The sequence below is a fragment of the Ambystoma mexicanum genome, chromosome 1p (assembly GCF_040938575.1).
Source record: "Ambystoma mexicanum isolate Mex_15411 chromosome 1p, UKY_AmexF1_1, whole genome shotgun sequence".
In the NCBI taxonomy this organism is placed as follows: domain Eukaryota; kingdom Metazoa; phylum Chordata; class Amphibia; order Caudata; family Ambystomatidae; genus Ambystoma; species Ambystoma mexicanum.
Genome location: NC_090921.1, coordinates 1,310,833,621 through 1,310,859,778, shown reverse-complemented (window position 1 = coordinate 1,310,859,778; position 26,158 = coordinate 1,310,833,621). Strand labels below are relative to the sequence as shown.

General features: G+C 44.8%; 1 protein-coding gene across 1 annotated transcript in view; it reads right to left on the bottom strand.

Moving 5' to 3' along the window:
* Window positions 1-26,158, bottom strand: part of PIH1D1 (PIH1 domain containing 1) — a 196,307-nt gene that overhangs the window by 49,532 nt on the left and 120,617 nt on the right. The window contains exon 8 of the mRNA XM_069606372.1: window positions 12,470-12,517. Within this exon, the coding sequence (XP_069462473.1) occupies window positions 12,470-12,517 (48 nt within the window). The remainder of the gene's footprint in view (window positions 1-12,469; window positions 12,518-26,158) is intronic.

Here is a 26,158-nt window from a genome sequence, read left to right as displayed (position 1 = left end):
CACAGGCAGCCAGGAGATATGTTGAGGGCGAGAGGCCGGGAAGGACACTGGCTAGACTGACCAGATCGGAAGGTGGGCATACTCGGGTAGAGTGCATTAACGACGAGCATGGCTTCCCGCAGTGGACGGACCACAAGATCCTTAATGTTTTCTCTAGGTTCTATAGCACCTTATATGCGGCAGGGCAACCATAGAATGAACATACTGTACACTCCTTCCTAGATGAGATTCCTATGTCATCCGTGAGTCCTCAGAAGAGAGAAGAGCTTGAAAACCCGATCTTCCTAGAAGAGATAGTGAAGGGGATAGCGGATCTACCAAAGGGAAAAGCCCCAGGACCTGATGGTCTCATTCCAGAATTCTATCGAGAGCATGTAGCGCTGCTTGTCCCACGCCTTCTTGAGGTTTGGAATGAGTCGCTTCACGACTCCATCCTTCCTCCCACGCTACGAAATGCTACCATAACGATCCTCCTAAAGGCCGGGAAACCGAGTAATGAGTGTGGGTCCTACAGGCCAAATTCTCTTATGAATATAGATACAAAAGTCTTGGCGAATAGGCTCCTACCACTCATGCCCTACTTGATCCACGATGATCAAGGTGGTTTTGTCCCCAGCAGGTCGACATCTTTGAATATTAGAGGGCTCTTCAATTTGATGGCCAGAATTGACTCCGACGCAGAGGCAGTAGCAGCAACACTAAACGCGTAGAAGGCCTTTGACATGGTCTCATGGCAATACATGTGGTTGGTCCTTGAAAAAATGGGCTTTGGTCCAGAAATGATCAGGTACATTAAATTATTATACACGTCCTACAGCAGGTTTACTGATCAATTCATATAGATTAAACAGGGGCACCCGGCAGGGCTGTCCTTTCTCCCCTATCCTCTTCGCTCTGTTGATAGAACAAAATGGCCGACAGTATTAGAGCTCAGCATGCTCAGAAGGGTGTCCGCTTGAATGACCAGCCATAGATAATATAATTATACGCTGATGATGTGCTGCTGTATATTAGGGTGCCACACACAAACCTTGACCTGATACTAAGAGATGTGATCCGGATGGAGAAGCTTCCCTGGCTTCATGATCAACTATAGTAAATCTGAGATTTTCCCCACTCACAAAGAATACTAGTCAACCGGCATGCAAGTTCCCACTCCGTTGGTCACCAGAGGGAATTAGATACCTGGGGGTCCAAATATCCGGGACCAAGCCAAAGTTATTGGCCGATAAATATGGGGCGATGAAAAAAATTGGTTGACACTAAGCTAGCCAGATGGTGCCCACTTCCCATGACGATGGCGGGCAGACTATCCCTTGTGAAGATGATTTTGGTGCCTAAACTACTTTTATATTTACGCAAAGCGCTGAATAATGCAGCCCCCATTTATCTGACGGACAGATTCCAAAGGAGAATCTCCTCTAGACCTTCAAGATCAATAAACAACAATAGCCTCATTGTACCGAGATTTAGGTTGTCTAAGTCAGGGGGTGCCAGCTTCCCAGTCAGAGCAGCACAACACTGGAACGCTTTACCACACCTTCTAAGAGAAGACCAGCCCTACCTCAAATTTAGAGCTAACTATATAAGCTGGTTGAAATCTGAGGATATTTAGCCATACCTAAGTGTAAATAACTCTCCCTGAATTACCTTACGTGTGCCACCTGTATCCCGATTAACATGCATGCTCCTCTATACGTAGCATTTCCCTGTATCATGGTTGTTATGTATATATACCTGTCCTATATTGCTATGTAACATGTAACCCTAAGTCTTGCATATTCTGTACTGTTTGCGCCCTGATACCCTTGGGTCGGGTGCGCATTATAAATAAATAAACAAACAAATGTCCCCATCTGGCCTGGGAAGCAATATTTTGCTAAACTACATGCTCTTTGTGCACAATTCCGATGGCACGCTGTGTTGTGAGAAAGAAATGGACAGATATGACCCTACCCTACGAGAGAGGGGGTTTCACAGCCCCCCCCACCTCGAGCTGTACTGGACAGAAGCACACGCCCAAAATGCCTCCTTCTGGTATACTGACTCCCAGTGCCCGCCTCATGTGAAACTTGAACAACTGGCAGTGGGAGATTGACCTCAAAATTGATTTGAACCTAACCTATAAAGACGACTCCCCAATGGACCCGATAGTTACCACGTTACTGGCGTGGCACCGGATATTACCATCTGTTAAGGAGACACGCCATTACTATAGATGGCTCCCTAAATCGAAGCTCCCTGGGCTAGAACCCACATATGATCCAGAGCTGATGCACCATTGGCAGTGGTTGGGATATAGGGCACTGGAGGATCTATTCCCTGATGGGAAGTTCATCACGTCCCAGACATGGCGTGGGGGGCACTCTGGATCAGGATTGGAAATGCTACAATACTATAGGTTGCATGCAGCAATACGATTGGTATGGCCATGCTTCCTGGCTGAACCCCCTGAAACCAAGGAACTGCAGTACATTGCTAATACCCAGAGTGCCAGTGGGATAGTTTTCTCCCTGTATAAGATGCTGCTGAACAAAATCCCAGACTCATTGTCCAGGGTGTGTGAGGCATGGGCTAGCGAGCTAGACTCAAGACCTCTCAGGCCCCCAATGGAAACCTATGTGCTCCCACACATGTACTGTCTCCCTCAATTTTAGATTTCGCTGTATACAATATAAATTGCTGAATAGATTGTATTATAAGCCCAAAAGGCTTAACCGGTTTGCCCGACAGTCACTCTACACCTGCTCCAGAAGCCAGGCTGAGGAGGCTGACCATATACACATGTTTTGGGCCAGCACCCAACTCCAGAATATTTGGAAAAAGGTCCTACAAGCACTTACAGAAATCGCTGGGTATCCCATTGAATATGATGCATTGGGGGTTCTGTTTGGTGTGTGGAAAGGCACTGTGAATAAAAAAAAATTAGCTTTTCTAAATATAAGCTCTGGTGTAGCCAAGAGATGTATACTCCAACACTGGAAGCAGTCGTCCCCTACTACCTTCAAAATGTGTCTGACTGCACTAACTTGGACTAACATGCGAGGAGGAATACACTGGTCCTACACTCTCGACCAAAGAACATCTGGACGGAGTTCCATACGTACCTATCTAACCACTCTGATAATAGAATTGTAAATATGTCACTGAATCATTATGGACAACTTAACTCTGCAAATGTGTAAGTAATGTAAGGTGATATTCCTGAATGCAGCATTGTGATCATAAGGTATTTCATGTGTCTGTGTAAGTACTAAGAAACTACCTGGTACCCTTGTTCTCTGTTGGCCAATAAATAAAAGGTTACAAAAATAAAAATCAGCTTAGTAAGGCACAGATGCCCCTGCCGCAGCTGCTGCTGGGCCCTAGAGGCCTCTCTGCCCCATCTAGAACACGAGAAAAGCCGCTTGGCTTGAGTGAGCTGTGCCCTCCTTCCAAACGAAATGTATTTATATGAATTTATATAGCGCACTTGCAGCCCATAGGCATCGGGGCGCTGTTACATAATGGAAAACTTAGTTAAATGGACACGTCATTGCTTACTGGTTACATTAGGCGTAGCAATGTTGTGGAGAGTTACATGAGGTTACAGGTACGCGGGACTTGGTACATAAATGGTACATTAACATTCAGCATTCGTATGGGTAATACAGTCCTAAGGGACAGAGTGAGTAGGTATTAGGGGCTTCAGATAAATTGGCATGTTTGGATTTCCTTGCAGAAGGCTATGTGTGATGAGATATTTCTAAGCCTGGGAGGAAGGGCATTCCATTTGGATGCTGCAATAAAGAGGAAGCTTGAGCCTCCTGCCCTTGCTCTATTGACCTTGGGTACTACGAGAAGGTTGGTGTATGGGTTTCTCGTTGGTCTTTCAGTGGTTGGTCTAGTGATTGTCAGAGAGAGGTATTGGGGTGCTGCATGGTGGTAGCACTTGAGTGAGGGAAAGTGTTTTAAAGAGCACACATTATTTTACAGTTAGCCAGTGTGGTTGTTTCCGGGCGGCTGAGATGTGGTCTCTTCTAGGGCTATTGAAGGCTGCACAGAGTGTATTGTTTTTCACAGTTTGTAGTTTGTCAATATTCTTTTTTGATGTACCACCCAGGAGGACGTTACAATAGTCTAGATGGGAACAAATTATCGCTCTGGCTATCGTCAGGCAGTTATCTCTAGTTAGGTAGGGCCTACCGGCGGTTATAAGTTTGGAGTAGTAGGCACAGGATGAGGCGATGGAATTGACGGGTTTAGTCATGGAGAGGTTTGAATCCAAGTAAACGCCCAAGGTTTTTACAGACTGGGATTAGTATGTTGTTAATGGTAAAGGTAGTGTATCGGCTGTCCAATTTCTTTTAGAATTTCTGGGGAACCAACTAGTAGTAGTTCTGTTTCGTCTCCATTGAGACATAGCCAGTTTAGGGCCATCCAGATTTGGATAGCAGTGTAGACGGCATTAAGTGTTTTGGAATCTGCTTCGTAGTTACCTGTAAGTGTTGGTGATGCCTAGGGAGTCAAGGATGCGGAATAGAGACCTGGAGGGAATGTTGTAGAGGGTAGGTGATATGCATGATCCCTGGGGAACTCCACAGTGAATGGTGCTGGGGTGAGCAGAGGCTAAGTCAGAAAAGACTCATAATTCTACCTTTGAGAAAAGAGGTGATACATGTTCTGGTGTTAGGAGAGAATTGTGCAGAGGCTGACAGATGTTGGCAGAGGGTTTCATGGTCGAGGAGATCGAACGCCGCCGATAGGTCAAGGAGGAGTAACAGGGCTGGTTTACCAGAGTCTCTGATGTCATCTATTGGGTTTTTTAGGTCAAGTAGGGCTGTTTAGGTTCCGTGACCAGGGCGGAAAGCTGATTGCCAGAGACAGAGGAGGTTATTAGCTTCCAGGAATTGCTGGACTTGCAGGTAAGCTGCTTTGTCCATTATCTTGAGAAGGAAGGGGATCGTGGTGATGGCCTGTAGTTACCTGGTGTGGATGGGTCTAGTGAGGGTTTCTTTAGAAGTGGGCGGACCCATGCTTCCTTGAGACATTTTGGGATTATGCTGGATGAGAATGAGGCATTGATGAGGGCGGTGAGGAAGGGAGTAAGGGTGGAGGCGCATTCTTTGATGAATGGGGCTGGACATGTGTCACCTTTGCAATTAGATGTTTTGATGGATTTCATGAGTGCTAGGACTTCACTTTCGTAGGCTTATCTAAAGGAGAATAGAGGTGAGTTAGGGTTATCAGAAGTGTCGGTGTTAATTTCTTCAGCACGAAGGAGGGGTCCTTGATGGTTGAGTTCCTGCTGGCTGGTTTTGATCTTGCTATGTAGCAGGTTGAGTTTGCTGAGCATGGCATCTTGGATGCTATTTCACCAGGCTTGATATTTTTCAATGAGTTGGGGAGGAGGGGTGATTCTAACTCATGGAGAAAAAAATCTCTCTAGTGTTAGAGCTCGCTGAGTCTATCCTGTCTTGAATGATATGGCTTTTGCTTTAACGATGGACATTTTGTATATTTTTGCAAGTCTGTTTAATTCGTTTTTAGTGGAATCACAGGGGTTGGCTTTCCAAGTGGAGAGTGCTTCCCTTTTTTTGGAGCGCAGTTCGAGGAGGTCAGGAGTGAACCAAGCATTGGTATGTTTGGTGCGTTTAGCTTTTCTGTGAATGAGTGGGGCAATGGTGTCTATGGCTTGAGTGATGAGAGTGTTGAATATTTGGATTAATGCTTCAGGGTCTTTAGAGAAGGGCGGTTTTAGGGCAGGAACTGCGAGGTAGGGTAGGAATCTCTCTTTGGTCAGTTGGCGGGCGCTTCTAGTGAAAGCTGGTGGGATCGGTGGGGACAGTCTATGTGCTGCCTTATTGTTAGTGATCTGAAAGAAGATGGCATGGTCAGTCCAGGGCAAGGGTAGGTTGGCCTTAGTGGCGATTTGGCAGCGATGGTTAGCTATCCAGTCAAGGATACGGCCCTTCATGTGGGTGGGGTCTGTGCTAACTTGCTGGAAACCTAGTGTTTAAGTGCTTTGTTAAGGGTTTTTGCTGGTAGATCTTTCTGGTCGTTTAGTCCAAGGTTGAGGTCGCCTAGGAGGATGGTCTGTTTTTCTTTTTATTGTCTGCAAGGAAGTGGGTTAGGGAGACTTGAAAGTATGTTGTAGGTCCAGGAGGGCAGTAAACTATATGGAGTGAGATGGTGCAGTTAGGGCATGGGTTAGGTTTGACGAGAAGGTGGTCACTGTTGTGTGTTTTATCCACCTTTCTAATGGGAATGGAGTCTTTAGCAATAAGGGAGTCTCAGCCGCCTTTGCAGTGGGGGCGATCCTGTCTGAAGATGGTGTAGCCAGGGGGGATGGCAAGCAGCAGTGCTGGGGTGGAGGATTTGTGGAGCCAAGTTTCACTAATGCCCAGGAGGTCAAGATGTTTAGGGATTATAAGGTCTTGAACGTCAAGGGCGTGGGCAGGGAGAGCCCGTGCGTTGATAAGGGCGCAGTTGAGTGGTTGGTGTGATATGTTACTTGTGGTAGGGGTGTGAGATTCTTGTTTAGGTGTGGTGCTTAAAGGCAGGTCGGGGTAATGGAGGAGGTGGGCGTGCTTAAGATGTCAGGTGGTGGGACATGGTTAGTGTTAGGGCCATCTGCTCTCTGCTTCTGGGTGGGCAGTGTAGTTATATCGTGAGTAGTGGGGGCAGGTGCATCAGGATTCTTGTGTGATACAGTAGGCAGAGTTGGTGGGAGCTAGAGTATGTAGTGAAGGCTGTGATTATAGGGTCACAAGGTTGGTTGCAGGTGAGGGGAGTTTTAAGGGCAGTTCAGCAGTGGTGGAATGGTGGATAAGCTTACTTTGTGTGCAAGCTGCTTGTCTTTCTAGTAAGGTTGTCCCAAGGCTGGGTGGTGAGGGATATGCGTGTGTGTGTGTATAGGTTCTGGAGTTGAGAAGGTTCCTGTGTTGGCCTAGACAAGGGCGGGTAGGGTAAGGTTGGTGAGAGGTGTTGGTGGTCTAGGAGAGGGTGGTGGAGGTAGATGGTGTGGTGGTGGGTAATGAGGGTAGGAATGGGTAGGGCATGTGAGGGGGTGGTGGCGTGGACATCCTAGGCGTGTAATGCCATTGCCTGTGCGGGTGAAAGTGCCTCTTGTTCATGGTCAGAGTATATGCCATGGTCGGGGTGGGGGGAGAAGATGTGTGGGAAGGATACAGTTTAATGTAGTAGTGTGAAATTGGGTCACTGGCATACAAAAGTGAGACTATGGCTGGGCTAGACTCTCCAATGAGGGCACACAATGGGAGTTTCTAAATTATAGCACAATGTATACAGTAGTCAGAACACTAGGACATAGTGGTCGCTAGGCAGTTTCCAAAATTATGGCACATGGCAGTTTCAGAATTATACCAGAGGGCACACAGTAGTTAGAACGCTATGGACATCGTGGACGCCAGGCAATTTTTGAAGATTTGTCACAGCGGAACAGTACAAAGGTTCATACAGGATGGTAATGGGGCGCCAGGGTGGTCAAAAATACACAGTGAGGCAGCCCACTACCAGATGCACAGTAGCAGTAGTGGGTGCAGAGTGTGGGTGGTGTGTTGTATACAATTCCGGCATAGACTGGCAGCACAATAAGCGTAATTGGTGAGGGGTGGCGATGGGCAATAGGATTTCAGGTCACGACTGGGCAGTAGCTGGCGTGCAATATGCCGGCATAGGTAGAAGGGTAGGGGTTGTTCTCATTAGTGAGGGGAGCGTGAGCTCTGAGAACGGCTAGTAGGCAATGAGATGAATTCCTGGGCAATCAAGGTCACAGTAAAACCTGGTACGGTACTGGGTGGGCACTTCTTACGGCAGTTACTTCGCGCTCTCGGACACCTCGGTCAGGCTCAGTCAGGTGCCTTAGTGTGTGCCTTGGGTGTGAGGCGTGCGGCCTGCGGGCGTGCCCAGATTGGCTGAAAAGCTCTGGAGTAGTCAATGGGCTACCAGGAGGCTGAGAAGGCCAGGAAGTATATTGATGGCAGCTGCGGCCATCTTGGATCGGTTTAACCCTCGTGGTTATACATACAAATAGAATAATGCTACTGAAGTAACTCCATTGCAATTGCAATTATAAAACGGCACACTCAAAGGTTGTATAAAGTAGAACGAAGCAGCGGGCTCCTCGAAGGATTGGTGCAGACGTCCAATGTACCGCCTGTAACCTCTTCCCCTAGAGGAGAAGCTGAAGGATTGGTTTGCAGGTTGCTGCACAGCCAGGCCGAGTGATTTTGCAGCTAGCTTAGAATTTTCTCCATGGATTTATCAGCTTTCGGGCCGAACAGGTGCTAGCTCAACACAGTAGATAACCCCATTGCCTGGCCCAGACTATCTTCACTGTCCAGACAAGCCACCTTTTTGCCGTCCTCAAAGATACGCAGAAACCCCTCCCTCATCACACCAGCTGGGATATGCTCTGCTGCTTCTGCTTTAAGCCTCCACAGCCCGTGGGAGTACTTTGGGAACACACAGGATGCATTCACTACCTTCAGGGTCATGCTGCCCAAGGCGAACAGCTTCTTAGCAAGGGCATCAGTCTTTTTTAATTACCTATCTGTTGGCAAATTAGGTTGATGTGGCGGGTCTGGAGCTCACAGTAGCGGCTTGCACCACTAGACCTTCTAGCTTTGGTGGGAAGACATGAAAGGTAAATCCCTACTTGTTGGCTTTTATTTTTTGATAAGCTCCGAATCCACAGCTGGAGTGGAACAAGGCCTCAGCCACTGAGTAGAAATGGGGTCTGCAATGGCAGCATTAAAGGGTAATGCTCTCTCTGTTTGTGGGCCTGTGTCAAGGATGTCCATGATGTCATAGGCCGACAGGGGCTTCACAGGGCCACCCAGACCCAAGGATTCAACCACTCTCTCAACCGTCCTTTAGTACTAAGCATTAGGGTGTCCATAGGGAGCGGCTGGCTGCATGTCAAGGTCAGGAGATTTGTCCAGACCACTTACGTCTTGGAGCCCTTCAGCAAGGGCAACCAAATCTGCCTCGTCAGCAAAATATCCATCTCCCCCCAGGGTATTTACCCATAGACAAACTCAAAAGACACCCGGTCCCCCTCAACATTGAAAATCGACCGCATGGTGTCAAAAGACATCAAGCGAGAATTGTCGACAAAGGAAGGATCGGTTGTCGGCGCAGACCTCTACCACATCAGGCATAACTGTGCCAGTAACTCAGGGCCCTTCAGCACTACGTATTTCTCCCAACTGCGTCCTGTTGCTGTGCGCCAACTGCTTGTTTGGTGTTCAACTCTTATGGTTAGTATTTTTCACAAAAAAACATGAGTTTCCAAATATTCATTCAATAGTTTCTTTATTTCTAGTATTCACATTACATTATATCATTCAGCTTCACTTTAGTGCTCGAGTTTTCTCATTTCCCCTTCTTGGTATTGGAGTTCTCCATTTTCTCTCTCAACATGTGTTTCCCCATGGTCTATTCCCATGGTTCCTCAGGAGAGAATTCTGTCTTTCTCCCAGTTTCCTCTCTCTCAGTACTCATTCCGGTCTTCTTTGTCTGTTTTTAAGGTGTCACCTGTTCCAAATTTGCTCAAGGATACGATTGTCCTTCCTTCAGCCTTCAGGCACCCTTTTTCCCCCCCGATAGTCATCATGGTCCAGCACAAGGGCATTGGACCAGACTTGGCAACCTTTGTGCCCGGAACCTCCGGGCACAACTGGATCTGTGGGAGCCTGTAGAGTCGAGACTGGAGTCATACCAGCTGCGGCCATCTTAAATATTTGGAGCATTCGCTCCTTGAAAGTATCCTACTCTGCCTTTGACGTGCCCGGATTTGGGAAGATCTTAACGCGCTCTTCAAATTAATCTGAATCGTGCCTGTGTCATTGGCCTTGCTTCTTCTTATGGGAAGACCAGGACGATGAATGGCTTTGAGAATGCCACAGTTTGTTAACTTTTTCGGATGCCTGTCCTTTTTCTGGCATGGGGCCCTCGGTCTCTTGCCCAGACGACCTGGTGGTCAAACGAGCTGGGGATTGACGGGGGCTGCCTGCATACTAATTTAGTTGATCACTCCCTCAACGAATTGGGATTCATTTGTTGACAAGAGCCACAATCCTCACCATCATGATCTTTACTGAGGCGCCATAGACAAATGCCATGCGGGTTGGTGATTGATATCTTGGAGGTGCAGTCTTGGAAAAGCTTGAAACGGGACGCTTTAGCAGCAGACATATCGACGAAAGTCGATAGAAAATTAAATTCAACAAACTTGGCAAATTCAATCACGAGAGCGCGGAAAAAGGGAACGGCGGTACTGGGATGTAGTGATGTAGTATACATGGCGTCCAACATCTTGCCTGGAACCAACGAGTGGCACGGTCGAGTCAAGAGGGATCCGCAGTCAAGCCATACTATAAATCCTGTCAAAAAGGTTTCTGAGCCACGGACACTGGAATGGATATCTATCTGATGAGGAATCTGCGGGAGAAAGCAATCCATTGAAGGGAAATATACAAAACTTCTTTGAGTAAAAAAAGGGTATCAACTGCTCCAGAGACTCTTAGCGAAAATTCTGCCTCCATTTGAAAAGACATGCTTGGAAGGCAAGGAAAGACAAGCCAAGCCAAGGCAATGCAGAAGAGACAGAGTCCCGAGGCCTCGTCAAGTCCAAGGCACGGCAGGCACAAGGAATAGGTTATTGGTGGGAAAATGTCAACCGTATATGTGCAACACGTAATCCCAGATTACTCTGGGTGTGGTAGGTGCAAAAAAAGAAAGGTTTTGGGCACAGCTAAGCACCGCTGCTGCGTGAAGCTCCAGTCCCATCTGCATGGAGAAAAGTACTGAAGACTGGAATGGGGAGCATGCATGAGGATGATGCCAAGAAAGAGGAATGTCAAGGCATGCACACAGACACGGCCTTTGAATCATAATGCAGATGAGCAACATGTTCTAGACCTGTCCCTGACCCTGAAGATTATCCCAATAATTTGTGGGAAGAGGACAGGACATAGGAGTATTCATAAAGATAAACTCTGATTTTGGTAAATCATTGTAATATGTTGTTTCATATAATCCGGTAAATCAGTAAACAGCATACACCCCAATTTGGGGAAGGGCTCAAAACCGATAGAGAGTGAGAGGTGAACGGTATAAATGTGTGGGGTGGGGAGGGTTAAATTGGGGCATCAATGAAGGATAGGGTAAAAATGTGAGGAGGAAATTTGAAGAACTGGGGGGTAAAAAAACAGATTTTATGTAACATAAATCTGTGCACGATGGCCACTAAAATAATAGCATGGGCTGCTTTTTCATAACTATTCAAACTTTGTTTGATATGAGGACTCTACATAAGACAGGCATCCATTTTGCTGGGTGTTCCCATGAAATAGAGGTAACTGTGGCATTCTTTGCAAGGACATGGTTTCAGTAGTTCTAGCTGGGGGCAGAAGTGACAGTCTATTGGCTGAAACCTATTGTGTTTTTTCATTTTAATATTGACTATTTACTTATGCAATTTCCAGAATATATTTTTGCGCTACAGCCTCCCTCGTGTACTTGCACGTTTTGAACACTCACAAGGCATAGTAGGTTTGTTTCCCCTCCCTTATTCTCACTATTTGTTTGTACTATTTATTTACTTATCTTTGTTATAATGCACTGTCTACCTCCCCCTGTCCCCACCATGTCACCCTGTGGGCGCTTTGAAACAGTTTTGCTAATTGTATAAGCGCCTAACAGATGACCAATAAATAAAAATGTAACCGGATTCAAGCACAACAGCAGCACGTGCCTAGTAGACCTATAGCTTACTTCCAGCATCCAGGTTTCCGATGGATAATTTACTGGCCTCTTACGTGCATGTCAAATAGGTGCATTTTTCATACAGTTTATGAGAAAGATTAAACCCAGCCACAATGAATCCACCCAAAAGTGTGACATCTCTGGGGGAGTGTGGAGTCGAGTGAGAATCGGGTGATGGCCGGGAAAGTGTCTCCAAGCAGCTGCGAGGCAGAAAGCTGGCGGGCTTCGTCTTCATGGGACGAGGGCACCTTAAGGCAACGGACACGAATAATGTGGATTTTGGATAAAAAGGGCTTGTAAAATAAGAACATTTCCAACGGTAACAAAAGTGAACATATAATTATGTTAGAAAACGTTAAACCGTGGCCGCCACCCCGACCCCCCCCCCCCAAACTTCATCCGTTTTAGAGTCCGCAGATTATTCCAATTTTGGAAAGTAAAGCGTATGTTAGTATCATTTAGAGAAACAGAAATTAACATTGTTTGGGTTTTGGTAATGGGTTAAATAAAAACACACACACACACACGTGTTACATTTTGAGGACCACCCAATCGAAAAAAGACAAGATTTCAACTGATCTGTTTACTAATGAAAGACGATTGAGGTTTGAATATGCAAACATGCAAACACGCTAATAGCCTTCACTGTTGGTGTAGGACAACCATTTATGGTATTAGGAACAGAAGAGCTACCTACCTATCCAGCTCAGTTACCAGCGGTTTACTCCGGGACTCATGCTCATTACTGGGGAAAAAAAGACAAGCAGCAAGTGAACACATTGTGAACAACGAAATCAATTGAACGATGAATGACCAAATAATGCAACAAAGAGCTGGGAATAGGTAGGCCCAAGCCACATGTTAATGGAAAACTAGACAGATTAATAATGCCTTTAATCGGTGGTCATTCACACAGTCTATGAAAAAGACCAAAGGAAAAAGTGTCACATTTGCCCAGCTCATTCAGGCCACTGTTGACACCCATTTTGTACAAATACCAGTCCAAATGGGCTACGCATAGATAAAAAAAAACTTCCGCCAGAAATACATTTCCACAAACCAAAGGTCACTGAAATATTTCCCACTTCGTGTAATGTATGTGGCACGAAGAAAGTGAACGTACCCATTTTAATGTAGTTTAACCAGATTATCTACTAGGATTCTTTTTAATTAATGAGCCAAACCCTGTATTTCAACCACATTTTTTAAAGTGGATCAGTTAATAGGGCTCACATCACTACCCCTTATATAGCAAAAATGACAGACATGATTAGCAAGAACGTTCCCTGGGCAAGACTAGAAATTAGAACTAGCAAGCACAATAATGACCTTGAGACATGTGCAGATGGAGACCTTGCTATAATGATAAATTGGTAGGGCATTAGCAATATACATTTTTGCAGCATTATCAACAATGACCAACAGACTGGAATAGCCATAGTGATCTCATTAGAATAGCAAGAATTACAAACCGGGCAGCATTGGCACGGGTAGTATAGCTCAGTGGCAATGCGCTCGTCTTGGAAGCAAGAGGACGCAGAGCAATACAGGTTCGAATCGCAGGATCGCACTTAGAAACCTCTTCGGTATAAAGGGCATTATAAAAAAACAATTATAATGGAATCAAACTTCCCAGCCCCTTCTCCACAGACATTTTCCCACACAAACGCCTCAGCCATAATACCACTCTACTACATCACATACATAGCTTCCCACACCGTCCACGAAAACGCCCCACATTCACTTCACAAACACTATTCACCAAACCATTCACACAGACAGACATATCCACATTGCATTGGCATCCCAACAGATAGTTCACCACTCTGCTTCCACACAAAATACCCACATGGGGCTAACAACACACACTACTCACACACACAACCCCCACACCCACTGATCAATTGCAGGCACATTCCAAATCGCCACCCAGCCGCACCCCACTGAGACACAGTGCCACCTTCCATCCATCACCTTCCATCCATGCTTGCACAGGCTCATTTCGCCCATCCATCGCACGACCCAAACAACCACACAAAGGGTAGGAGACAGTACAGAGCAAATAAAGGAGAGGATGTGGGAGTAGAGGGTGGGGAAAAAAGCAGATAAAAACATGTCTAGATGATAAGTGAGCACCTTTGCAAACTGAAGATCTTAACTGTAATTCCCACCAAAGATCTTAATTCTAATTTACAGTGTACAAACTTGATTAAAGTTGTGTGATTGCAGGTGTATCTGATTATCTTCCTAGCAATTAGTAGCCTAATTGGTTGAATCACTAGGGCTGCAAAGAGGTCCACAGTGTTTGCAAGCAGTAATATGGGGTAACAATTGCTAGACCGAAATGACCACAAGTCTTCAAATACAGACCTTTTTGTTCGCAAATACATGATTAAGTCACTGAACATACCACTCATCACTGTCATATTGCTCTTTATACTGGTGTTCAGTGGTTCACAAATTATCAAATGGGGAAGCCTTGATCTTCAGGTTCAAATGTAGACAACCCTGCTCCTATATTGCACGTTCCCTTTTCCAATACTCAACAATCTTTTTTATTTGACATAGTAAGTGATGTCTGTGTTAATTTTACTTTTTAAGCACTCCAATATTTGGTGGAAAAGGAAAATGGAGTACAGGAAGCGATAGTGATGTACCAAAAATCACACCATTTTGCCCAAGTGGGTTAAAGAGGATTAAGGATTAAAACACATTCGGGGGAAAAAAAAGACCTGAACGCACTGGTCACGAGGCAAACAGCAGCGCAAGGTAGCAAATCATCAATTAGCGTAATATGCTAAAATCATGAGATACATTTGCATTAGTAAACAAGATGCAGCGGATTGGGAGGAAATGTGGGTATAAACAAAATGTTTTCATGTTGGATTACAAGCAATATATTTCGAACTATCTGTTTAGTGGAAACATCATTATTTGGCCCAGGTTTATAAATTGGTCACTGGAAAGAAAGGTTGCGATTAGCTGGTTCCATATGGCTCTACAAGGTTTTTTTACCAAACTACATTTTGTTTGTATTCATTTGGTCTCTGACAAATCCAGGCCAGAGCAAAGCCCACAGTGGGCTAAGAATTGGTATATCCCAAGAGCCACGCAGGGCTGAACATAGGAATATCCCAGGAGGGGTTGAGAGAAGCAAGCTACCTAGCAGAGGTGAACAGGCCATAGCCCACCTAGGGCTGAGAAACCATTTAAGAGAATGAAGGCTGAACAAACCACAAGCCCACACAGGACTTAGTCTTAAATAACCCATGAAGGGCTAAAGAAAATGAGAAAAGGAAGGCTGTGAAAACCACTAGCTTATGCAGGGCTGAGCATCAGAATACCCTAGGACAGTTTGAGAGCAGCAAGCTACCAAGCAGGGCTGAGCAGGCCTGGAGCCCACCAGGGGCTGAGGAAAAAGTTATCCCATGAGAGAATGAGCGAAATGATATAGCAACCAGGGTTCACCAAATCTGTAGCCTAAAAGAGGCGATGAAGATGAACAATTCAGAAAGGACAAAGAGCGAACTTAGTTTCTTTCGTGAATACTGACCTATGCAGGTCCGGAGGAGATTTCCCACGAGATGGGATAAACACCACTGTTTGGAGTACCCAAAAAGAACATTGTTTCGACCTAAAGGAAAGCTGAGAGACACTTTTGTTTTGGAACTTTGACACTCAACCAAGAACTGGGAGATATTGTAAAAACTCTTTGGTGGGGGGCAGAAAAGAAACAGCCTGCACTAAATTACTGAAGGGGGCAGGCATAAGCGTCTGTTCCAAGATCAAGCTTAGCTTCCCTTCATTTTTTTTGTTTATAGTAGTAGGGCAGATAGTAGGTTAGAAAAGATTTGGACAGAGTACAGTGTTTAATTGTGAAACATCCTGACGAGCACCCATTTGTTTTTTTCTAGGGTATGGATCCCTTCATAGAAATAGGAGGCTTTCCTTAAAAAACCCACCTGTTGAATCATGTCCTTTGGTCCGTCTCCTATATCTGACTTAACACACCTCATTTACATTGGTTTTGATCATTTTGACTTCCCGTATTCTACATTGTTTTATAAATAATCATGCATGCCTTTTCTGCTCTAAATACCCGGTGTCTAATATGGCCACTACACCACAGCTCATCTGTAGTCATCTTCCCTCACTCGCCACTGTCCGCCCTTACCTTTCTGCTTGTTATTGATTCCTTGATTCCTCATGGGGCTTCCCGGCCTGCCCCCTCATCTCCTCCTCCCCTCATTGTAGAGAGTACCTTGACCTGTTGATCTTCTGCTGTTGGCTATTGCTATTGGCTGTTGGCTATTGCTTCCTGTAACAGCTTGTTAGAACTTCCCAGTTGCTTCACAACATCCAAAAATGCGCATGCACTAAAATGGATGCTGAAAAGTTATTTTCCTTTAATCCAAACTCTGCTCCTTTTCCATTTAAATTCTTAATTATGCTTCTTTATTTTTTCTTTGTTAAGTTTTGAATTTGACAATTGTTATTTTTAAATGTTGACGTTTGATGACAAGCTGTCAAGGCTAAAGGCGAAGTTGCACATTTTTAAAATCAGAATTATGAAATTATTATGGCTCATCAGGTTTACAACAAATCCTATCCAATGAGAAAAAGCTTTCCATGCTCCATTGAAAGATAAGGAGCGCCATAAAATGTACTGGCAGAAAAGCCATTAACAGACGTGGTCTGGTGTTGGCACTTCTAGAGACTTGGTAAGGCAGCAGCACATAAATCAGATAGTGTTAACGCTTTGCCCAAGATTTTGATCTTAAACCGCAAGGACTATAATCTATATGTTAGAGTTTTTATTTTTTATTTTCTCTCTCTCTCTCTCAGATGTAGTCAAAATGAAAAGCTTTTCAGGAAAGGATATCAATCTTATAGGAAGGATGTGTGAGGGTGAGTACGCGGTTACGGGTCTAGGAGGGGAGATTGTAGTCAGTTTCAAAGCCTACAGTGGGATCCTGTGTGAAGTCAGGCAGCTACAGGTCCTGAACATGGACCAGGCTTTCAAGAGCCGAACTGTAAACTATGAATCTTGGTGCGTCAGGGAGGAAGTGGACTCAAACTGGTCAGTACCTGATTTGGTCCTTAAACTCCTCCATGCGTTCCACCACCCGAGCACTGCCTACAAATCAGATATTGATTTTGACTTCAGGCTTGGACAACGGATTGGAGCAAGGCAAAGACATAACTGCAGTCATCACTAGGATGTCCACTAAGGAAGGGATCCTGAGAGAGTCCAGATTGAAGGTGAAAGTAAGGCAGCATGGAAAGCAACTGCTCGCCATTCCAGACTACCCCCAAAGAAGTGGTGGATTGGAGAGAGGCATTCGAGAAGGCTTAAATGATCGCCAAAGAGACTGTGAAAGTGATCCTGGCCAAGCCCGCAACCATTAATATCTTCTTCCTACAGTGGTGAGGGCCACTGCAGACTAAGCAAGCTGCAACATTTAGCTGATGGAGGAAGAATGTGGGTCCAAGGACAGACTCTACTGTTGGGTTACGCATCCCATTACACCGAGATAAGTGGTTGTCTTTGTTTCTTTTTGCATGTATTCTGCCCCAGTTTTGCACTCTGGGTTGGTGCCCCCTTATCAGGGCCATGTTATGGAATTTTGGGGCTCGGGGCACAGACTCCTTTGGGGCCCCCCTCTGAACCAAAGAAATTACGGGATACAAAATCCCTGGTCGCCGCACCCACATCACAAACAAAACCCCGAACTTGATATTTTGTCCTGCAGCAATTAAAATATCAATGGGGCTCCCTACCAGTCTTCCTTACTTCTCTTCAGACTAGCTGGAATCGGAATAATGAACAAGCAGCATTTGAAGGGCAACATTTTCAGTGCAGGACGAGGTTAGTTGTGTTCAAGCATAGGTAATAGCAGCCACGGGAAAGGTGTAGTTTAAATGCAGGGCGCAGATAAGTAGCTGAATGAAAAAGGCACACAAACCCCAGCATAGAGAGATGCCTCAGATTAGCAGTCTCATTAAAAGTAAAAGTGCCCAACCATGTAGACAGATTGAGGATATAAATTAGAAGCTATGGTTTTCAAGAAGTTTTGTTATTGGTCCGCAAAGAGCAAATGACTTTGTGGTGTGCAATATATCAATGGTCACGATTATTATATACAATTCAACACTGCAGCCAGTAAAACCATGAGTGAGACTTTTTTTGAAGAGCATACCCTTAGAACGAAATGGCTCGGAGACTGAACGACCGATTCTTGGCTAGGTGTAAATTGCCAAAAATGCCAGATTATGTTTTACCAACATGTTCTGTAATTAGCACCTATTCTGATGGTCTTGTGTTTCACTGAGGGAGCGCACACAATGCACCAGTTCAGGAACCTATGCGCCTGTTGACAGCATTGGCTTGAAACCAACCTGGCATTCAACAGTTCCGTAAACAGGTCGTTTGCATGTGGATTCTGGTGTTACTGCTCCACATTAGTGACAGTGTAAACATGTCATACACTACCTCCTCTGGTGGTGGTCTGCTTATTGCACTTTCACAATTGTGGAGGATTGTGACCAGAGAAAAGAGGAAAGGTCGCCCCCCCTGTCCCAGTCACAACCTACCTTAAACATCCAACTAGACATGTGCCTATGCATGGGGGTAAACACAACAGAAGTGCTTCTCAACAAAAAAAAAAAAGAAAATCTCACAAGTGAGCCTGATCCTAATTGTGCTGATTTAAGAAGATATTTTGCACATAATTTAAAAAAACTGCAACGTTCCTATAATGACCGGATTATTGTTTTGTGGGGTGTTGGAGGGATGGGTTGGTGAGGATTGTTCCACAGTGCTACAGAAAACTTAAAAATGAAACGGAATGCAAAAAGGGGTGTTTTAGGCAGCGCTTTTGTTAAATTGCGAGTGTTGTGCAATTGTACAAAACTGCTGCCGAAAATGTGCAATCTGCCCATTAATTTAAAAAACAGGCGCAATGCAGACCGTTCATGACACAGCAGTATCGTCCTCTGCGCGGATGCCCAGGACCCACTGAGAATGAGGACAGTACCTGTGCATCAAGAAAAGGCGCAATGCAAATCAGAGATTCTGAACCTATCATCATCATCATCTCCCTCAGACGCTTTAGACCTGCAGGCCCAGGCACGCTTAGGATGGGCTAAAGAGGGCGTTATATAACTAGGCATAAGAATCACTCCATCCCTTAAAGATGTATATGTAGCTAATTACCCCGCCCACCAAACCCAATTAAAGGACCTGGAATCTCCACTCAAAAAATGGGACCCACTCACGATCTCATGGCTGCGCAGAATTAACTCTTCCTAGAGCACTTTACTTATTTCAAGCGCTACCTATCAAAGTACCTTTATCCTTTTTCGGTAAACTACATAGAGCAATCTCTACTTTTGTATGGCAAAATAAACCCCTGCGAGTTGCCAAAGCCACACTAATGCAGCCGCCAAACAAGGGAGGGACGGGTCTCCCTAATTTTCTGACATATTACCATGCTGCGCAAATCAGGGTGATAATGGAATGGTCAATGGGTTCAAGCGAGGAGCGCCGAGTACAGATGGAAATGGCTGTGGGGGGACCCAGACTAAAGGATGTATTGTGGCTATCTAAACCTGATCGCCCAGCAAATATTCATGAAATGATGCACACAGTTGAAAATACCTGGGATGACACAGTGAAAAAACACGATATAACAACTTTTCCCTCTCCTCTTACGCCCCCTATTTTTAAGCACCAATTTACCTGGGCCTGGACCCAAATGCTTTTAGAGAATGGAAGGCAGCAGGGTGAGAGAAATTGAGAGAGATGTTTTCGGGGGGAACAGTAAAACCATTTACACAATGCAAGCTGGAGCTGGCGCCACATGAAAAATTCAGGTTTAGATGTTTCCAGATGAGACATTGGATTCTGGCTCCCGCGATTAAGGCTGCGGCCACCAGGGAATTAACATCCTTTGAGCACTTTGTGCTATCAAATCTAGGGAACAAGACCCTTATTTCTAATCTATACAAAAAACTGGGGGGGGGGGGCACAAAACGAAGATTACCTATAAAGCACTTTGGCAGGCCACATTAGGAGAAGAGGTCGGCGAGCAGGACTGGGAAACACATTGGAGAGCAATCCCCAAACTCACTAGATCCATTCAAGTCAAAAGAATTCTGGCTCAAACTCATGGTGCAATGGCATTCCACTCCACCCTGCCTAGCTCGAATGAAACACACTATATCAGATAAGAGCAGGAGGGAATGTGACCATGTTGGGAATTGGAAATACATACGGCTCAGCTTCCCGAAGCAGGCTAAATACTGGGGAGAGATGAATTCGTATTTCCGTGAAATATTTTCTATCCATACTCTTTGCTTGCTAGTTATGTTGGACGAAGACTTTAAACAATGGGCAAAAGCTGCCCAGAAAGCTTTTGTGATATTGCAATTAGCAGCTCTACTTGTAATTGCTCAGAATTGGAATAGAAGAGATCGAACCTCAAATTTCAGAATGCTTTTCGAAAGTATGGTACTTTTTACCTTTAGAGTGGATGACATACTGCTTACAGGGGGATCTACCATTTTTTACTGAAGATTGGAACATTGTGCTAAACTGTTTAAATAAAGATTTTGATATCCAGCACTGCCCACAAAAACTGCGCGCACTGGGCATTGTTTGATATGCTGAATTAGGGTAACGTAGCAAAGTGGTATTGTTCATAACATTGCACTATTTTTGTCATATGCAGGTGGGGGGTGGCCTGGTGAATTGTTGGGGTTAAGGGGTGGATGGGTTACAGTTTGTGTTGTACATTTGTAATGGCAATACATTCTTTTTTTTTTAAAAACGAAAATACAGAGGGATGGTCTTTACCACGCTCACTACGCCTTGAACAGAATCGAGCCCTGATAATTTTCAACAGTTTACAGACTGGAAACGTGGACAAGTCAGGCAAAACAAGACTACATGAGTTGCCCAGGATCACACATGTTGGTTAAGAGGTGAAGCTGAGATTTGAGCTGAATCTGCAATTTCTGTACTTGACCACACTGTTTCCCAGTTCTTATAGAGCAAGGTGCAATTATTTGTGAGTGTTTAACTTCCATGAACTAAAATAATGCCTTATTGTTTTAGAAACTGACTTGGAAAGAACACAATTCACATAATAACCCAATATGACATTTAAAAACAAAATTGTAAAGTAGTATTTTATGCAAAAGGACAAGGATTCTAGCTTCATTTTCACTATCACCAAGGCAAGTATACTAGCACCACAATATTAAAGCTCACATCAATTAAGGGCTTGATCTGGGATTTTAATTGTATTTTAAAGCTTTACATACACCCGAAAGACAGAATTGAAGACATATTATGTGCAGAAGTACCTTTTAAATTGTATAATAAAGCAGACTGTTTTTTGCCAAATGAGCAGACTAGAAAATAAGTTTGCCAGATGTCTGTGACATTTGGTTGGCTCTCTTCTGTCTAGAACCCCTTGCACTCAGATGACCTGCATGAAAAGAATGATCAAGCACTAGGCTAATCAATGCCACACGTAAGTGGGAAGACACACCTTTTCACAGGAGACAGCACAGTACAATACAGTGGCATAAGATGATTTGTCCAGGATCACTGTAACTACTGCTGGAAAAGCCGGGATATGATTCTCAACACTTTGGTTACAGTGTCTCGAATTTGACAACCTAATCACCTCGCTCTACTAACACTTCACATTCCTCATTGGGAAGTGGTTGCTAGTTTTAACAACCCTCATTTGGAGGAACAAAGTTCTAGACCTGCACCAGATGGATTCTATGTCACTTTCTATAGCTGGCGCTAACTCGTGCAATAAGATTTCTTTGTAGCACACGTTAAGTGTTACTAAAACAAAAGTATATATAAATGAAAGTTTATCAACCTCAGACACAGGAAAGGCTAAGTCGGCCTTCCTGGAATTTAGTAATGTGATTTGGCATATGAACACAAATCTCTGTAACCAGTGCCTAACAAACTGAGCTATATTCTGAGCAATCAAGGCACTCAAATCTATCAATATGCATTTCAACTTTCGGTATGGCACATTATCTATATATAAACCACAGAAGGGTGAGAATACTACAGGAGTTGCGGTTTAATGACTGGACAAACTGTATTACAGTGAACACAAAAAAGCATTATAGGATTAATTGATAAGACCAAATGTACTGGTCAGCAACAGCCTGTTGGACGTTTGGAACCTCAGCAAGGCACCATACATGGTATGGGTTATTTTAGTTTTGTAAAACAAATGGGCACGGACTGATTTCAATCAGACAACCATGTGGGGGCACCTCCAGGGTGGGGGACTAGGGCACATGCCCCTTTTGCCCTCCCATAAAAACATCTCTGGAAGACAGGAGAGAGTGGTCAGACCAGGAGAAAAGGATAGTAAGAGGGTTGGAGAGTGGGATGTCTGTTGAGATGAGAGCACCCAAACTGTGTCCGGCAGAATGGTTGGGCCAGAGGGAAGAGTCACAGAAGAGTACAGTAGCCACATCTGGAGAGTCAAGATGGATATTAAAGTCCCCAAAGAGGATAAGCTTGGGGGAGGAGGCAAGAAGAGAGGAGACCAGGTCCGACCGTCCGAGAGGAAGAGGGAGCTCGGTTCCGAGGGCCTGTAGATCGTAGCAAGAGTAAGAGAGAAGGTAGGAGATACAGATAGCCTGCAGACTAGGCTTTCAAAGGATGAGATTTAAATGGGGAGGATGGAGGCACAAACCCTCTCAGGGAATATTGGAGCCACACTGTCACTGTGAGTAACCTGAGGGTATTCTCCCTGCAAGACCTCGAGAATACCTTTTTCAGGTGGCCAGGATGCAGCAATCCCTGTTGGATCCAGTTCCTGGGGGTGGACCAGTGGGGGAGGATCACCTGGGTAGGGGAACCCGGGGTTATGCTCGGGGAGTACCCCAGATGAGACGCGGTATTGTGCCAGAGCAGGAGAGAAGGGCAAGATATCTGAGGCTTTCATGGACTGTATTGCATCGGCTTCCCTTCCTCTGGTTATATCTCCCCGGCCCAGATCAAACAGCCCCTCCGTACGTAATCAATCCTGTAAAGTCCCAAACCCGGTTACACCCAAAAAGCAGAACTCCCAGAATCATAGTTTCACCGGTCTGCATTTGAATGCTCCCAGTCATTCTCCTTCCCATCCCTCTGACTGCTATCTTCCGTACTCCCAACCTACTCATAAAATACTAGAGTTCCCACAATCCCTCTTGTTTATTTCATGGCCCCAGCTATTCCTGTTTGCCCCACAAACCCTACCAATACTGTCCCGCTGATTGTCATTTTCCGAACAACCAAACCACCATGACAGAACACAACCGTCCTTATGATCCCCTATGTTCTGTTCTTCATCCTGGTCATACACGTCGTCCATTTAACAAACCCTCCAACACCTACACTTCCGGGAGCACCCCAAACCCAAATACGAAGGCTACAATTCCATGTATCACTTCTTTCCCTTCCGACTTTGAAGGATGTTTGGAAACTCTACCAACCGCTTTTTCTGATACTCCAACCCCTTCCTTTTCTGACATGAATACTAGTTTGCGGTCTTGTAATAGAACACATGTCCCGACAGAAAGGTCAGGCGAAGTCAGGCAATTAACTTGAACCACACACACCCGACGGCCCTTCCCTTTACCCACAGGGATAAAAGGTGGAGCAGGAGAGCGCAGTACGAGCAAGGCGAGTACAGCAGACAGCACGAAACTGCTACCACGCGGCAGTTCAAAATATGGAGAAAGGCGGCAGGAATCTAGAGGGTGGTAACGAGAGAAGTGACCTTGATCTTTTCATCCCAGGCCTGCATAACCTTTGTGGAAGAGATCCTAAGATTGCGAACAATAGCACAAGTGATCTGTAGCAGATGTCAACAGTACACGGGGCAAACCTATGCCGATAAGCAGGAGCGAGGAAAGCTCCTGCACCCGTGGTACCGTCCTTCACTGCAGAGAAGCCAAAAGCCAAGCGGTTCATCACAGCCTGTGAGTCGAGGGTAGAACCGATTAGAACCGGGCTGTGTTGAGTGAGAATCGTAAAGTGGCAACTTTTAAAACAAAGCTGATGAACTTTGAATGAACTGTTAAAAGCGTTAAGCGGAGCCCAGCTACAGAAGGAAAGTGGCACCACGTGGGTGCTAACTCGAGAGACTCTGGCAGAGCCCCATATGAGAGAAACTACAAGTACCAGAAGGCCATAGGTCAAAGTAGTCATACAGAGGGTCAAACTAAATCCCTGTACAATCGAAAGACTCATATACAAGCACTGTGAAAGAAAGGGAAGTGAATCCCACAGCAAAAGAACATTGAGAAACCAAGGGAATTGAATCCCGTTAAAGTCAAGAGGGGTCCGAGCCCGACCGAGGGAGATCCAGGGGTGAAACTATCACCCAAAGTTGATTGATAAAGGAACTGTGATATATTGTGAAATACGATACAGAGAGGGTCAGTGCCAAGAAGAGGGAGACCCAGGGGTGAATTTGTCACCTGAGGTGAAACTTTGGAATATGATTGAGAAGGGTCAGCACCCAGAAGAGGGGGGCCCAGGGGTGAACCCATCACCCAGCGAACATTGGAAAAGAACTTTCATTTGTTAAAGGAATTTTTGTTTTGTTGTTTGAACACGTCATGTCCTCGAAGGCAGGAGACTTTCAAGTGAAACAAGACTTGCCCATCGAAGGCCCGGATAACTGAAAGCTCGAGGGTTAAAAGCTGAACCGTTATCTCATGCTAGAAAAGCCCGGTGTGTGTGTCCTGAGAGCTGCCATTGGAATTGTCGTCTCGTGCTGGAGAAGCCTGAGACTGTACTCTGCTTCAAGTTCCCATCTTACCCCATGTCCAAAACATGGGGAAGAGAGATCCAGGCTACTGCCTCCTGACATATTATTTAAGAATACTTCATTCTTTTCTTGAGAACTATAACTATCCCACACCCCTTTTTGTATTAGCTGTGAGGTTTGGCAATAGGTTTCTTAGTATAGTAGTCCTTTTTGTTTTTACATGACAACACTAGGACTGCCTTATTTTTCATTTGCTTGCTCCTATTTTAGATGTAGGTTTAGATTAGGCGTTTTTCTAACCTGTACACTGAATTCATGGTTCAATAAACACCCTTGAACTGTGATCACTTGTGTCTGCCTTACTTGTTGTCACCATGAGTTTCTCACATCACCAGACCAGGAGGGTCTTGGATTGGACAGGATCTTGTAGCGCTCAGTACTCTTGTTTTGGTTCAGCTTTTGCATTTCTCTTTTTTAAGCCAAGTAGATGTTTAAGTTTTATAGATTGGACAAGGTGTAAGTCGGTTGGTGTGGACTTATTTGTTGATGTGCACAGATTTGGGTTTAGCTGTGCTGGTTGAGAACATATTCTTGGTGCTGGTGAGCAGGTACCTCTGTGCTGTCTTTGCCTGCCATGATAGGTTGTTCGAGGATTACTGTTACTGCAATCACGCTTTGGGTTCTTTGTATTTTGACCCTCAAGTTCATTCCCCACGATTCCCCACTTGGATATGCAGACACAATCACTCACTGGGTAAGCAGGTACGATCACTCATGGGTAAAGATGTCAACTATGAACACTCCACAGACTTCAATTGGTACTTGAAGTTTGTAACCGAAATGTTAAAGGGCTTAACTGCTGTATGAAGGGCAGGAGGGGTCTGTTTTAGTTCAATAACAAGGCGTGTGATGTGGCCCTCCTACAGGACACACACGTGGAGTCTTAGAAGGCTGTGAAATTGGCACAATGGTGGGTTTGAAATGTTTAAACTTATTATTGGTCTCCAAATCAAGAAGAGTCCTAATACTGGTTCGCAAAAAAGTATCAGTTCCTTTATTGTCCTCTGATCAGGATAGTGAAAGGAGGCAGGTCTCTTAACATGTAAATAAATAACACTGTAGACCTTTGATGTAATGTTTAAGCAACAATGGACAAAAAAAACGATGTCCGCAAGGCAAATTGGTACTGGTCAATACTTGCTAATTATTCTGTTGTAGAGAAACTAGATTGTAACAGAAAAGTTTGATAAATCTTATCAGCTGCCTTTGTCTGGATAAGTCTGACAGGAGTGGAAAAGACTTTGCAGACCATAAAAATTAGATTATACTCTGGCCTAATCTCATTTTTATGGTCTGCAAAGTCTTGGTTCTTCTACAATAATATCCTTTTCACTCCTGTCAGACTTATCCAGACAAAAGCAGCTGATATAAGATGTATCAAACTTTTCTGTTACAATCTAGTTTCTCTACAACAGAATAGTGACCAAGCACGGATTCCTTTTTCCTTTTCTTTATTGACCAGTACCAATTTGCCTTGTGGACATTGTTTCCTATAGATGTTGATGCGTGATCTGTAT